Consider the following 15242-nt stretch of genomic DNA (forward strand, 5'->3'; position numbering starts at 1 on the left):
TCCTACACCAAAAACAAAAGTTTTGTAGTACCAAAGGCAAAAATAATTTTCTGATTTCCCATTTCCAAACAAATGTACAATATGTCAAGAAAGGTAGGAGAGGAGAGGAAAGAAAGTTCCAGACCTGAAGATTTGTGGAGATTCACATGAAAGAGTTCACTAATGATAATGAAGAAGATACTTCATCATCAATGGCTCCTTCCTTCTTTCCCAACGTCTTCTCTCTCAACCATACTGCGCGGAAAACTCCTCACCCAGCTCACCGTCTTTGTTTCTGATAGCTAGGGCAAGAGAGTCATTTCAAGATTCTGAAAATTGCATTTAAATCCCTTTGGGACTTCAAAACAATTATGACATTTCAGGGGACCTTATTGCTGTATTTTTGGTTCTGTGGGACTTTAATGTCATTTTCAAAAAAACAAAAGGGTGCGTCTCTATTACGTACGCCTACCAGTTAAAGGCGTAAATCTACGGAGGCTTGATACAATATTTAGTTTTGAAATTTGATGGATTCATTGATGATTTGATTTTGACTTTGGACTCCAAAATTTAAAATTAGTATTTTTAGTACTTCAAATTCACTCTGCCAATAAACATTAGTCCTGGCGGTAAAAAAAAAAAAAAACATTAGTCCCTGCTAAATATGATTTTAAATTTTAAGAATTAAAAACACTAAATTTGAATTTTATTAGTTAAAACTAAAATTAAATTAAATTTTAAGGACTAAAAATTATATTAATTCGTTAAAAAAATTTTCACACATTTGAGCAAAGTCATTATTTCTCTTTCCGTTTTAAAAGAAGTCATATGTTTGATAATTTAGGAACAACGTATTTGCAGTGAGAATGCGCCGCCAACGTTTACTTTAACATGCTCTTCTTCCTCCTGGCTAGGTTTAGGGATCTTGTAGGAGCCCAGCTTAGATTAGGGGGCATATAAACCTCCGATAATCATAAGAATTAAGATCAAAAGTTGTTATCAAATTAACTGAGTGATAGATATTCAAAGTTTATTCATCTTATATATCCCACTACATCCATAACTGCAGCAATAGAGCTCAAAATAGGCAGAGATTTAACTACTACTATATGATGACACACTGAAAACAGGATCAACTGAGTAGTGTGCGATGTATTAGTGATTTTATCTTTGTGCTGTGCAGAATCCATCAAATATTATTTGTGCTTTATATTTCGTCATCGTATAGATCAGGAAGCGGAGGCTTCGTTGGTCCGTCGATCAAACGTGGCTGCTTTATTTGACTGATTTTTTTATGATCATCTTCAGTCAACGACCAGTCAAAGATTTGCTCGTTTTGCTTCATCCTTTCTTTGTTGTAGCTCTTCGGCACGAACGTCACGCCTTGCTCGTAGAGCCATCTCAGGCAAACCTGAGCTCCTGACTTGCCCCTTTCTGCTGCTATCTCCTTCACCACGTCACTCTCCATGGCCTCGTTGGGCCCCCCGGCCACTCCCTGCCTCAGCGGCGAGAAAGAGGTGAGGCCAGAGAGAGTTTTGGAGAGCAGGAAGAACGAGATGAGGATGGTTTTGGCTGCATCACAGCTTGGAGGTGACGAAGAGGTGTTGTCTGGAGGAGACGAGGCCAAGCTGAAGAGCTTCCTTAATGGCTTCGCCGAGGGCAGCCTCGGAGCCATAAACAGAGGCAGTGTCAGAGTGTCTGTAGCCCTGTCTTATGGCTTCCACCAAGGCTTCCTTATTGTCGGCATGCTTGCCGGTCAAGTCTGGTGCACAACCCATCCCTATCACCGGCATCTTCACTTCCGCACCAGAGGAAGAAGAACCTAACACCACACAAGGAATCTCAGACACTGCCATGTTTAGCTGCTAAACCCTAAAGCTCCTGAAGATATATAGCAGAAATATATACCAAGGTAAGGGATAACTAGTACTAGTAAAGTTTATGCTGGAGGACAGAGAGAGAGTGAAGGGGAAAGTTTATTAGTTAAAAACATTTGTTGGTTGAGTCAATTCCTTGTAGGTAGGAGTGGAAACAGGCCAGCCCAGGCCAGGCCTCACCCTTAACAGGCCTGGCCTGTGGTGAGGCCTGTTGGCCTGAGCCTGGCCTGTGGCCTGTGAAAGGCCTTTTTAATCTGCCTGAGCCTGGCCTGTAATCAGGCCTGTGGCCTGTTAAGAGGCCTGTTTTTTTTTAACAAATTTTAAAAACACATAAATCAATTCAAATTACAATAATTCAATCTAATTGATCTAAAATACAAAAAAAAAAGAAATTATCAAATTAACACAATTTGTAAAACATGTCCCCTTAGGTCCAAAAAAAATCTAATATGAAAAATTATTAGAAAACATAATTTCACTCTGATATAAAAATATCACTTCATCCCATCTCTCATATAAAAATTAGTTGATGACTAGATCTAGTTTAAAATATGAAACATTCTTAATCCCTTTTATATTTTAAATTTATCATTTATTCAAACTAATTTACTAATAAAATAATATTTGATTCTGTTGTTACACATGGTTGTTTTAAAAAAACATGTTACAATTATTATAGTTTATTTATTTATTTAAATTAATTAAGTAACTATTATAATAAGAATTAAATTGAGCACACACATATATGGTCTAAAACATAATAGGTCAATTATATATATATATATATATTTTATATAAGATTAATATGAAAAGCATGAATCAAATAAATGAATGATGCTTTTATTTTATTTTTTTAATACACTTATGTTTTCTTTCTCTGTTCAAATATGTGTCATTATACATACATTAATTATTTTTATTATAGAGAATGGAAATGAAATGAAGCATGCAATAGGCTCTAGATAACACATTTATGTGAATGAAGTTTTCTCAATTAACCAATCAGAATAGCATATTCCCTCCTATCAATTTGTAATTTTAACCTCAAAAAAAAAAAAACAGGCCCAGGCCGCCTGACAGGCCTAATAGGCTCACTATCAGGCTTGAGCCTGGCCTAATAAAGTAAACAGGCATTTTTACAGGCCTGAGCCTGATCTAATACCTAAATAGACCAGGCCAGGCCATTGACAGGCCGCCTGGTCTATTTCCACCCCTACTTGTAGGATGTTCCTCATTCCCACTGATGCCATGCACCATTTTCTCTCCCGTACGACATTATCTTCAATTACATGAACCAGTTTTTCAACGCTTATAAATGTTTCGTGGCCGGGCAAAACAAGTCATCAGGGGAAATTATAATGCTAATTAAGTTTGGGAATTCCCATCAAAGTTGGACCAGATCGATGAGATTAATTAATTAACTGCCAGAAAGTAAGAGTCTGTAGCCTTTTTGCTCCTACGACATTGTGAATACTCGTTGAATCACCCATGCATCAATATAATCAGAGAAGTTCGTAATCATGGCTAGATTGGATTATTACTATAGACCGTTTGTCTTCTCTCACCAGGGAAAGGAAGATATAACCTCGTCCTTCTTTCAAGTTATTTGTTATATATATATATATATATATATATATATATATTAATATTAATAAATCGGTTAATATAATATTTATTGCTTCAAATTTGTCTTCATTTTAGTTTTAATTTCTCAAATTTTGAACTACAGGTTTTTGTCCCTCGTGGGACAAAATAATTTATGTTTTTATTGGATTCTAGAAACTAATATTTTAACTGCAAAGAAATTTAAGAGATCGAAACATATGGCTCAAAATTTGAAAGAGTACAATCAAAATAAGGATAAACATAAAAGATTAAAGTTTATATTAACCCCAAATATATATATATATATATATATATATAAAAGCTAGAGTATACTTTTAATCATTTAACTTTATACAAGGTTTCATTTTTGTCCCTTAACTTTAAAAAGTAAACTTTTAGTCCTCTAATTCTAAAACTGTTAACAAAAAATGATAATATTAAGCTTTGAATATTGATAAAACATTAATAAATACTAACATATTAAGTTTAATATTCAAAACAACCATGATTGTTTAAAAAAATCATCATTTAAGACTAATAATTTTGGGATTAAAGGACTAAAAGTATACTTTTTAAATTTAAAAGACCAAAGTGAAATCTTACATAAAGTTATAAGACTAAATATATACTTTAGCCATATCTATATATATATATATATATATATAGAGAGAGAGAGAGAGAGAGAGAGCTTCCCGTTCATGAAAAAAGAAGTAGAAAATTACGCGGAATGGAATCTGAGAAAGAAAATTGCATTGTCGTGTCAAAATAGGAGCTCATCCTCCCATCATGACTACAGCAGTTTCAACATGTAATGAGAGACTATATATGCATATCTATGTATTAATATTTTCAGTGAATAATATATATCTAGAATGTGTATACGTGAACATGAGGCAGACTATCTTCAGAATTAGTTTCGCTACTCGTCACACTAATGAGTATTATGATATACTTATTATTGTGTTGAAATCTACATCATTCAAATATGATTTTAATAGTCTTGATTTAAAATTTTCAATTAATGATTTTTACTTAAAAAATTAGTTTTTAAGAAACCTACAATTAAGAAATCAATACATTGTATTCATTTTCATTAAATACCATTTAAAGGAAAAAAAATTTTAAAAGCAAAAATTTTTAAAATTAAATATTGATTGTTCATATTAAATCTGAACAGTTAGAATTTGATGAGCATTATAGTACAGTGTTTATTGCCAAGACTCATCCCCACTTTCCCCACTCATCCCCACTCATCCCCACTACAGCAAGTTAGTCTATGAATGAAGCGTGGAATAATTAATGAGGCTTTCACAACTCAGCTGAGTCAATTTTCCTCTTAGGGTGTGTTTGGTTAAACCAAAAATACTTTTAAAAAGTGCTTCCACATAAGTGGAGATAAAACTCTTCTCATATATTTATTTTGTTTACTGTAAAATGAATTTTTTAGATCATAGTCTAGTTCCATCCAAATACCCTTTTAAAATTAGTTATGCATTTGAACAATTTACGAACAATATTATTGTTTATGGTAAAAAAAGTTTAAGTACGTTGGGTTTCAAAGACTTACTAAACATATATACTTTAAGGCTTGACGAGTGTTTATATAGGTATTTCATATTACTCGCTAATAAAGTTCTGATATTGATAGTAAGATTTTTCTCTTTTATAAACAGTGAAACAAGTCTGATTGCTTGGGAGGCACATGATAATAAAAAGAACTTGCATTTCTACAATCTAGTAATCAATGATGAACTTTTGATTTACCCAACGTAATTTCAAGATCGCACTATTTTATTTATTTAACGATGATGATGCTATAACACCCTTATGCATGTCAAAATTAAATACTCCCTCTAATTCAAAATATAAGCTAAACTTTGTTGCGAAAATTTGTTTTTTTAATAAAATAACATTCAATTTTATCTAAGCATTTAATGAGTTTTTTTTTAATTTTATCCCTATATATTCTCTTTCCTTCTTGATTTATTTAATACATTCTTTTGCTTATTCTCTTCATTAATAAGGGTATATTTAGAAAAAAAACTATATACCTTACATATTTATTATTTTAAACTGATTTTAACTAGTTTCTTGATAAACGTAAATGGATAAAGTTTAGCTTATATTTTGAACTCGAGGGAGTATAAACCAAAAGCTATGTTTATCTCATAAGCTACTATCACAAGTTTTTTAATCAAAATATTAATTTTTATAATTGATTTAATCAAAATATGGATGTCTTATTCTTAGGTGGGTATGTGTCGATCAAGATTTTGATAGATAATTAGATTATAGATTTCTTATCCCAGCAAGCTTGGATATTTCAATCACAAGAACATTTAACTGAGTCAGTCAAAAACGGACTCCATGCTTTTCTTTAGCCTTGACCATATTGTAAAGTGTGATAAACATTTTGATTCTTCTTTACCTCCACAAGGAAGTTGCACTGTAATTTCCAAGTCTATACATGCACCTCTCTCACATATGAATATATCATTCCAAGTTGACTATATATATATATATGTGAGTTTAATCACATCGTTAAGAACATTAGCTCTCCGGCCAATAATCAGAAGATCGAAAGCTGTAATCAAATTAACTGCGACTGATATTCAAAGTTTATTAATTCTTCATATCCCGATACATAACTGCAGTAATTAATAGAGCTAAGAAAACAGAGAGATCAAGACGAGACCGTACTGAAGACAATTAACGTATTAAGGTTTTATCTGTGGTTTATATTTCTTCATCGTAGAGGTCTGGAAGCTGAGGCTTCGTGGGTCCCTGGATCAAACGTTGCTGCTTTATTTGACTTATTTTTTCATGATCATCTTGGGTCAACGACCAGCCAAAGATCTGAAGGTTTTGGTTCATCCTGTCTTTGTTGTAGCTCTTTGGCACGAAGGTCACGCCTTGCTCGTACAGCCATCTCAGACAAACCTGAGCGCTTGACTTGCCCCTCGCTTCTGCTATCTCCTTCACCACATCACTCTCCATGGCCTCGTTGGGTCCCCTGCTCGCTCCTTTCCTCAGCGGCGAGAACGCTGTGGTCACTATCCCTTTTGATTTGCAGAAGTCCAGCAGCTTCTTCTGCTGCCATGCCAGGTTCATCTCCACCTGATTCACCGCCGGCGGAACGGTGGCGAATGACAGTAGATCGTCGAGCTTCTTGAGGGAGAAGTTGCTGACTCCGATGGCTCTGGTGAGGCCCAGCCTCTGGCATTCCTCCATGGCCGCCCACACTCCCTTCAAGTCCAAAGGAACCACATCTTCCGTCTCTATAGGGAACGCGAACTTGCCTGGCTTAGCAGAGATGGGCCAGTGAATCAGATACAGGTCCAAATACTCCAGCTGAAGAGTCCTGCACCACAACATATACATATACACATACATATAAACTTAAGTCCTCCATTATTATTTGTGACCCTGAAACATATATGTCAAAGAAAGAAGTGAGACCCGAGAGAGTTCTGGAGAGCAGGAAGAACGAGGTGAGGATGATTGTTGGTGCACCAGAGCTTGGAGGTGACGAAGAGGTGTTGTCTGGAGGGGACGAGGCCGAGCTGAAGAGCCTCCTTAATGGCTTCTCCGAGGGCAGCCTCAGAGCCATAAGCAGCGGCGGTGTCTAGGTGCCTGTAACCCTGCCTTATGGCTTCCACAATGGCTTCCTTCGTGTCGGCCTTGCAGGTGAAGTCCGGTGCAGACCCCATCCCGATCACCGGCATCTTCACCTCGCCGGTGGAAGAACCGAGCACCACTGAAGGAATGTCACACACTGCCATGTTTAGCTGCTAAGAACCTTAAGGCTTTTGAAGATATATAGCAGAAATACGTATGAGAGTGAATGAGAAAGTGTAGAGGAACATGTCCTTTTTATAGTGTCCCGTGAGATACTTATGCGCGTTGTGTCGCGTGTGAACCGGCGGTCTAATTTGAATAGCTTTATTGTTATAGTTAAAAAAAAAAAAAGAGCAGCACTTGTTGGTTGTTGGGGAACCGGATCGTCTCAGAAGCAATTTTCCCAGCGGCCCTCAGAAGCCTAGAATCCTATCCGTTTAAATGATCTAAAAGCCCACATTACGCCAAGTCATGCAAATGGTGGTGGCTCAGTGGGTCCCACGAAACGCGCATTCTCGGCTTCTTTCTCCTCTATTTTTCTTTAATATATATATATATATATTTCCTCTCATCATCGCATCGCAAAAGAAAACAAAGCTGAGCAAAAGCTAATGATTCCCGCCTTAACCTTGAAATAATATAACATTGGTCACTAAAGTCCGCATGTATGAAAATAGTTTGGTTACCTTTGAGTAGTGAATACTATGAGTGAGAATGGTGGGAGACGGCGAAAGTGGGCTTAGTTTTAAATCATTACCGACATAGACACTTACATGTTCTTGATCTGGGTTCCACACCTTCCACAAATATTTTAATGGGGAACAACAATAATATTGTGCTCTTCACTTTTTTCCAGTTTTCCCTTGCTATATATGATGTTATAGTTTTGGGAACACTAATAGTATTATTATATGCTGCCACCTCAAATGTTGTAAGGAATCAAACTCCTAACATAGGAAGAGGAGGATGAGGATAAGCAGTGAAAGATAGGGGTGGGAGATGGGAGAAGAACAACCATGAAAGGCCTGGGGATGCAGTAGATCGCTGTTTACCAAGGGGTGGGAGTCGGAAGAGGAGAGAGAAGCCAAGCCCAAGGGTTGAAGACAATGAAACTGTTTCGTGGGACCCACTGAGCTAACATCCATTTTCATGACTTTGCGTAATGTGGGCTTTTAGATCATTTAAACGGACGGGATTCTAGGCTTTCGATGGCCGCTGAGAAAATAGCTTCGAGAGGATCTGGTTCCGTTGGTTGCTGGGATCAAAATAAAACCCCGGGGCATACGATACGCCTCTAATCTTATTTATAAGATATTTTTAATACATATCATACAAATCAATAAAAATTTTAAAATTCATTAATTTTTCATTAAAATATAACAATTTTTAAATTTATCCCCGTTTAGTATATACTCTTTTTAAAAAAGATAACTATCTATATTATAATAAATAAAGAAACACATAATATATTTATACTAAAAATTTAATAAAGTAACTTATAAATAAGATAAAAAAAAAAACTTACACCTTCTATAAGATCAAAGGAATATGTGGGTAGATGCCATGTAGTTGGTAGGTAGGCAATTAAATTTTTAATTTGAAAAATTGGAGTAGCATCATATCTTTTGACTTTTAAGTTTTAGCCGACTAAGGGCTTGTTTGGTTTGAGGGGAGGGGAGGGGAGAGAATGTTTTATCCTCACTTTGTTTAATTTGATTAAAATGGAAGGGAGGGGAAGATATTTAATGATCCATTATTTAATTCAAGGAGGGGAGGGGAGGGGAGGGGAGGGGAGGGATAGTAATAATCAATTTACCATTTTACCCTTACATATTAGTTTATGTTTTTCATTGATATATTATATAAATTAATTTACATCTTAATTTAAATTATATAATTTAATAAAATTCAGTCTTATCATGTTAATATGTGTATTAAAAAATTGGTACAGTAATTTTTTATTCTAATTAATATAATAATATATTTAAAATAATCAAATTAACAACTTTTATATGCTCTAAGAAAAATGAAATTTTATTCTCTTTAGGCTATCTTTTTTTCCAACTTTAAAATATATTTAATAAATAATATATTTATAAAAAAACAATTAATTTTATAATATTATAATTTTTATTTAAATAATTTTTTATTTTTAAATAAAAATTTATAATATATTTTTAATTATAATAATGTATTTTTTATTTTTTTACTTAGGATAATATTTTTTATTTAAAATAAATATTATAATAATATATTTTATAGGTAGAAGTGGAATATTAAAAAATCTATAAAGATATAATGATCTAAAAATTTGGTTCCCCTCCAAAAACTCCCAATTTAGAAGGGAGTTAAAATGGGAGGGGGGATATTTTAGCTCCCCTCCTCTCCAAAATTTTTAACCAAATGACGGGAGTGGCTCATTTTCCCTCCCCTCTCCTCTAACCAAACAAACCCTAAGTTGGAACACCTCAAGTTTTGTACTGAAAGAGTATGGTCATTATTAATTTATTTCCGCCGATGCAATGCATCTTTCTTGACACTTCCGTCATTACATTTTCATGAGTAATATTTCCGACGCGGAGCCAGTTTTCGGTGCTTATTATTTTAATAAAAATTTTAAACTTATTAGATCTGGATTTTTTTATATCTCATTTGGATAGTTTAGATTTATTTTTCTATTTTTATTCATTCAAAATAATTATTTTAGTATATATAGAATCCAAAATAAAGATAATCTCTTAACTACTCCTCCTGTCCTTATTATAAGACCCAATTTGACTTTTTATTTGGTCCTAATTATAAGACCCAATCCATTTTGTTTCTTATATTTATGCATTTTTTTCCAAGATAATCCTTCTAATAATAATAGTTTTAGCCAATATACTTAATTAACAAGGATATTTTAGGAATGACAACACTTATTTATTATAAATAACCAACTTAACTTACTTCCTTAATCTCCTCAAATAAGTCAATTGGGTCTTATAATTAGGACCGGAGGAGTATTATTCTTTCAAAAAATAATTTTTTATTTAAAAATAATTAATTAAATATTTCAACACTTAGAAACTTCGGGACCAAAACAAGTCATAACTGAAGTTAGAATTAATGCTAATTAAGTTTGGGAATTATTAGCAAAGATTAAGGATTAAGGCTTATATATAATTGGAACTGATGAGATTAATTGATTAATTAACTGCAAGAAAGTACGAGTCTTTAGCTTTATAAAGCTTTGAGTGAGAGGCTCATACTTTGTGGAATATAATACTCACTGAATCACCCACTTAATTATCAATATAAATAGAGAAGTTTGAAATCGTAGATTGGATTATTGCTAATTTACTACAGACCATTTGTCTTCTAACCACGGAAAATAAGATATATTTTCAGGTGCGTAAATTTTAAAATAACTAAAACAGGGAGATTTTTTTTTTTTTGTGGAGGAAAACACAGTTTGCTTTATTATTATCAATATGTAATAAAAATGAAGGGAATGAGTTTGGGTGTACATCACTCTTAATGAGTATTATAAACTTCTTAGATCATTCAGATTTAATTTTTTTATTTTTAATAAGTATAAAATAAAAAATAAAATTAATTTTCTAGTATTATTTTCTAAAAATAATTTTTTATTTAAAAATAGTTATTTAAAATTATTAAATTTAGACTCTTCGGATTTAATTTGAACCGTCAAGGCTGGCGACACGTCAAATTCAAATGGTGGGTCAAACATATTGGGGGACATATAGAATCATGTCAAAATATGACGAAAGATTTTCTCACAATTTTTAACAGGATCCTGAAATATTTTCGGGTGTGTTTAACATCTTGAAATTTATTTTTAGGTGATTTCAACACCTCGAAATAGTTCTTGATAAATTCAATAACTTAAAATATTTTTTTACGTATATTTAGTATTCTGAAATATTTTGTTGTATTTTAACACTGTATTTAGTACGGGGTTTTCAGAGAGGAGGGGAGAGGGGCTGGAACATTTTTTACTAGAGGGAAGAGAGTAGCTCCCCTCCCCTCATTCGGTTGGAACAATTTTTAAAGAGGGAAGGGACTCCCATTCCCTCTTTTTTTCCTCTTGGCCTCCGCTTTAAAAGTTGGGTTTTTTAGAGGGAAAATGAGAAAAAAAATATTTAATTTCATAAAAATAATATAATTTCTCTTTTATCCTCTCTTTAGTCCTTTCATTCTACACTTCTCTCTCAATCTTACAATTTTAATAACTCTAATTAACTCAACTTCATTCTCCTCTTATATTCAACAATTTAACTAGAAAAATCAAACTACTTAAAATTTTGCTAAAAAAATTAAATGATAAAAATCATTGGGACAAAAAAAAAATGATGAAGAATTATAATATTTTTGAAAAAGTCGATATAGAGTAATACTACCCCTAATCCTAATTATAAAACCTTATTTGCAGTCTATAAATGAGATCTTATAATTAAAGTCGGGGGTAGTATTAATTACTTAAGCTAGATAATAAGCATCTTTTATTCTTTTAATTAGTTAAAAATTAAAAAATATGGACATAAAAGATAAAAAATGGTAAAAATGTAATTTTTCTTTTAAACCCAGTAGAATCAACGAATAACATTAAGGAAAGAAATTTGATTTCATTTTTTTATTTTTTTTTCTCAATGAGTTGTGCTTGTGGCTAGTATTTTTTTCTAAGTTGATAAATTATCTCATACATATTGATAAAATAAAAAAATTATTTAAATTTTATAAGAGTAAAATAGTTCATTTTTGAATAATTCTCGTCCCTTCCCCTCTTATCTCAAATAAGATATCATTAAAATGACTCCCCTTCTTTCCCTTCCGATTAATCTAAACAAAGGATTATTAAAATTTCTCCCCTCTTATGTGAAATAGTAATGAAAGAGGATTGAATCATGGTCCTCCACAATATTCTTCTAAAAAAGTAAAAAAAAAAAAAAAAAGGTGAACAAAATAGTTACAGGAAAGAATATGGTATCACATCCATCTTCAATATTATTTTTACCTCTTTTACATGAAAGAGCTTCAAAATTTGAGGATTAGGTGGCAGATGAATTCTTTTGAGAGAAAAATATACATCACCACCAATTCCTGTCTCTACTGCGAAAAAAAATCCTGACACAGACTTGCAGATGAAAAAGCATAAAAAATGATACAAGTCTGACACAGATTCACACTAACACAATCGAATTTCAGAGCAACTTGTATATCAAACTATAATTTCCATTCAAAATTATTAATGTTCCTTAATATAAATCTAAAACTTCTGCTTCTATGCTATCTCCGAGGTCTTAACTTTGCCCATGCCTCTCGGACTTGATATATTTGTAAATTTTAGAGTTGTTTCAGACTGATAAAAAAAACCTAATTTCCAGTTAAAATCGCAAGAAAAGAGTGAAATCTAAATTTCCAATAAACTCATGGGATGCAGCTGGGAAAATAAATTACCAACACGCAAGGAGAGGAAACAGGGAAGAGAAGTGAAGACTAAGAGAAGCACAGTTAAGAAAAGAAAAAAATTTAGGGCACAGGACATAAATATATATTCATCTATCTCTGAACAAATGAGCGTAAACTAACATTACTACTACAAAATACTTTATTTGTAGCATTTAAAAAGAAAATGCTATAGCTAGTACTCAATAATTTATTTTTTAAAAAAAGATATATTCTTTAAATAAGTGCTGCAGCAGTCTATTTATGTAGCACTCTCTCAAAAAAGCACTACAGCAGTCTATTTACCTTTTAAAAAAATTAAAAAAAATATTTTATAGTATTTTCTATAAAAAGCATTACAAGAGGTACAGGAGTTTCTGTAGCACTTTTTACAGAAGATTATTTTTTTAAAAAAATTTTAATTCGTGAAACTTGCTGTAGCGCTTTCTAAAGAAAGCGCTACAAAAGGCCTTTAACTTTTAAAAAAAAAGAAAAAAATAAGGAATTTTTTTTTAAAAAAAGAAAAAGCTAATGACATATTTCTATCTATTTTTTTCCTTTTTCCATTGATAAGTTTTTTAAAAAAAAACTAAAAGCATTTTTTTAAAAAAAGAAAAAATATAAGGTACTTTTTTAAAAAATAATGAAAAACCTTATAGAAAACGCTACAGAAGCTGCCTTTCTATAAAAAGCCCTTTTTTCATTTTTAATTTAGGTTAAAAAATACTAAACATTATTTTAAAAAATTATAAAAATCTCTTGCTAATGATATTTTCCTCTCTCTTTTTTTAATTTTCACAATTTAAAGAAGAAAGCTAAAAGCAATTTTTTTGTAAATTTATAAAAATCACATGCTAATGACACATTTCCCTCCATTTTTCTTAATTTTCCTTTGATAAGTTTTAAAAAAAAGGCAATGCATTTTTTTAAAAAAATTATATAAAATCACCTGCTGTAGCATTTTGATTACAGTATATCCCTCCTTTTTTTTTCATTTTTCCTATTTAATTTTGTACAAAATATTAAAGTATTTTTTTAAATTATAAAATCCCCTGGTAATGACATTTTCCTCTCTCTTTTTTTTTCATTTTCCCTTATTAAGTTTTTTAAAAAAAAGCTAAATTCCATTTTTGAAAAATTAAAAAATATCTTCTATAGCGTTTTAAAAACGCTACAAAAGATTAGATGTTGTAGCGTTTTGTGTGCAAAACGCTATAATAGTTGCCAAAAACCTTCCCTTCGACTCCCTCCATTTTTTCCCCCCATTTTCCTTCTCTTTTTCTAACCTACAGCTCCAACTCACTCTCTCTGTCTTTTTCTAAACCCACAACTCTACCTCACTCTAACCCATAGCTCGATCTCTGTCCTTTAACTTCAAGACACCATTTTCAACTCTCTTTTTTCCCCACAGCTTCTTGTCATACCCCTTTTCCCATGTATCGCTACCACTACATGTTTTTCTAAGCTCCCCACTTCCCTTGTCCTTCTCTGTTGCCGCCTCCACCTTTCGTTCCCACCACGGTCCCTTCCTCCACCCCCACCCCTTGCCCATCCCAACACCCACCCACGCCACTCACGGTTCCCACCCCCTTCTCATCCCACCTCCCACCCACAGTCCCCACCTACACCCACGGTCCCCACCCTTTTCCCGTACCACTTTCCCAATCTATCCCCATTCTCATTCTTTTTACCCTTATTGTACCCCTCTTCCCCCTCACCACTTTCATTTAACTTTTTTTTTTTTTTACAGATTCTCAATGTAATTCAAATCAGTCTATAATACACTGTAAGTATTTTTTTTCAGCTAAATTATTTAAAATCTTATGTAGTTGGTTAAATTTTGTAAAATTGTTCCTTGGTAAAAACTTGAAATATGTTGAAAAATTAATGACATAGGGTTAATTGTTATCAGGTTATTACATGTGAAAATATGTGATAGTTATATATTTCTATTTTCTATTTTAGGTGGAATCATATGTTAGAATGGTCTAAATATTTAATCCGTTAGCTTTTAATGCTTTTTATTTTAGATTTGATATAAGTTGGCAAATATGATTTTTTGTTGTTGTTGTTGTTGGTTATAGTTGTGAAAAGTCGTTGAGCTGTGCTGGATTAATTGGTTGATTATAATTAAAAGAGATGGTTATGCCGTTATGCTGCCCATTTTATTTTTAGATAAATAAAAAAATATTAAAAGTATTAATAGATATAATAATAATTATGTACTTAACTATTTATTTATAATAAGTTGAAGACATGGATCGAAAATGAATGTCATCTAATCAGTATTCAATGGAATATATAAACGGGGTGAAAAAGTTTATTAGTTTTGCCCCACCTAACAAACGAGTATATGCCAAATATATTCGTTTGTTATTATGTAACAGACGAGTATGTTAGAATATACTCATCTATTTTTTTTTTATAATAGACAAAAATAATGATCTTTTTTTCTTTGTTTTTAAAAACTGACAAAAAAGAGAGACGTAAAATATATATGGCTAAAGTATACATTTGGTCCTTTAACTTTATTTAAAGTTTCAATTTGGTCCTTTAACTTTAAAAGGTATATTTTTAATCCTTTAACCCTAAAATTGTTAATATTAAATGATAATTTTTGTAACAATCATGGTTGTTTTGAAAATTGAACTTAATATTATAGCATTTAGTAATGTTTTATTAACATTCATCAAGAGTTGAATACCATCATTTTTT

General features: G+C 32.1%; 1 protein-coding gene and 1 pseudogene across 1 annotated transcript; both read right to left on the reverse strand.

The window, feature by feature from the left end:
- Positions 1–1436: 1436 nt before the first annotated feature.
- Positions 1437–1835, reverse strand: LOC114717139 (NAD(P)H-dependent 6'-deoxychalcone synthase-like; annotated as a pseudogene).
- Positions 1836–6189: 4354 nt separating this feature from the next.
- Positions 6190–7243, reverse strand: LOC114717165 (NAD(P)H-dependent 6'-deoxychalcone synthase-like). Its single transcript, XM_028902260.1, has 2 exons — positions 6921–7243; positions 6190–6822 (listed from the first exon to the last, which is right to left on the reverse strand). Exons 1-2 carry the CDS (start codon positions 7241–7243, stop codon positions 6198–6200), a joined length of 948 nt encoding a protein of 315 aa, XP_028758093.1. The 3' UTR covers positions 6190–6197.
- Between the last annotated feature and the right edge of the window lie 7999 nt (positions 7244–15242).

The sequence above is a fragment of the Neltuma alba genome, unplaced genomic scaffold, assembly GCF_004799145.2.
Source record: "Neltuma alba isolate B1F8T4 unplaced genomic scaffold, ASM479914v2 tig00011709_pilon, whole genome shotgun sequence".
NCBI lineage: Eukaryota > Viridiplantae > Streptophyta > Magnoliopsida > Fabales > Fabaceae > Neltuma > Neltuma alba.

Bases quoted from the DNA above. Each gene is read 5' to 3' on its own strand.
- LOC114717165 (XM_028902260.1), bottom strand. From the start codon at position 7,243: ATGGCAGTGTGTGACATTCCTTCAGTGGTGCTCGGTTCTTCCACCGGC. The intron at 6,823-6,920 runs GTCTCACTTCTT...GTTGTGGTGCAG, and splicing joins GCTCTCCAGAACTCTCTCGG to GACTCTTCAGCTGGAGTATT.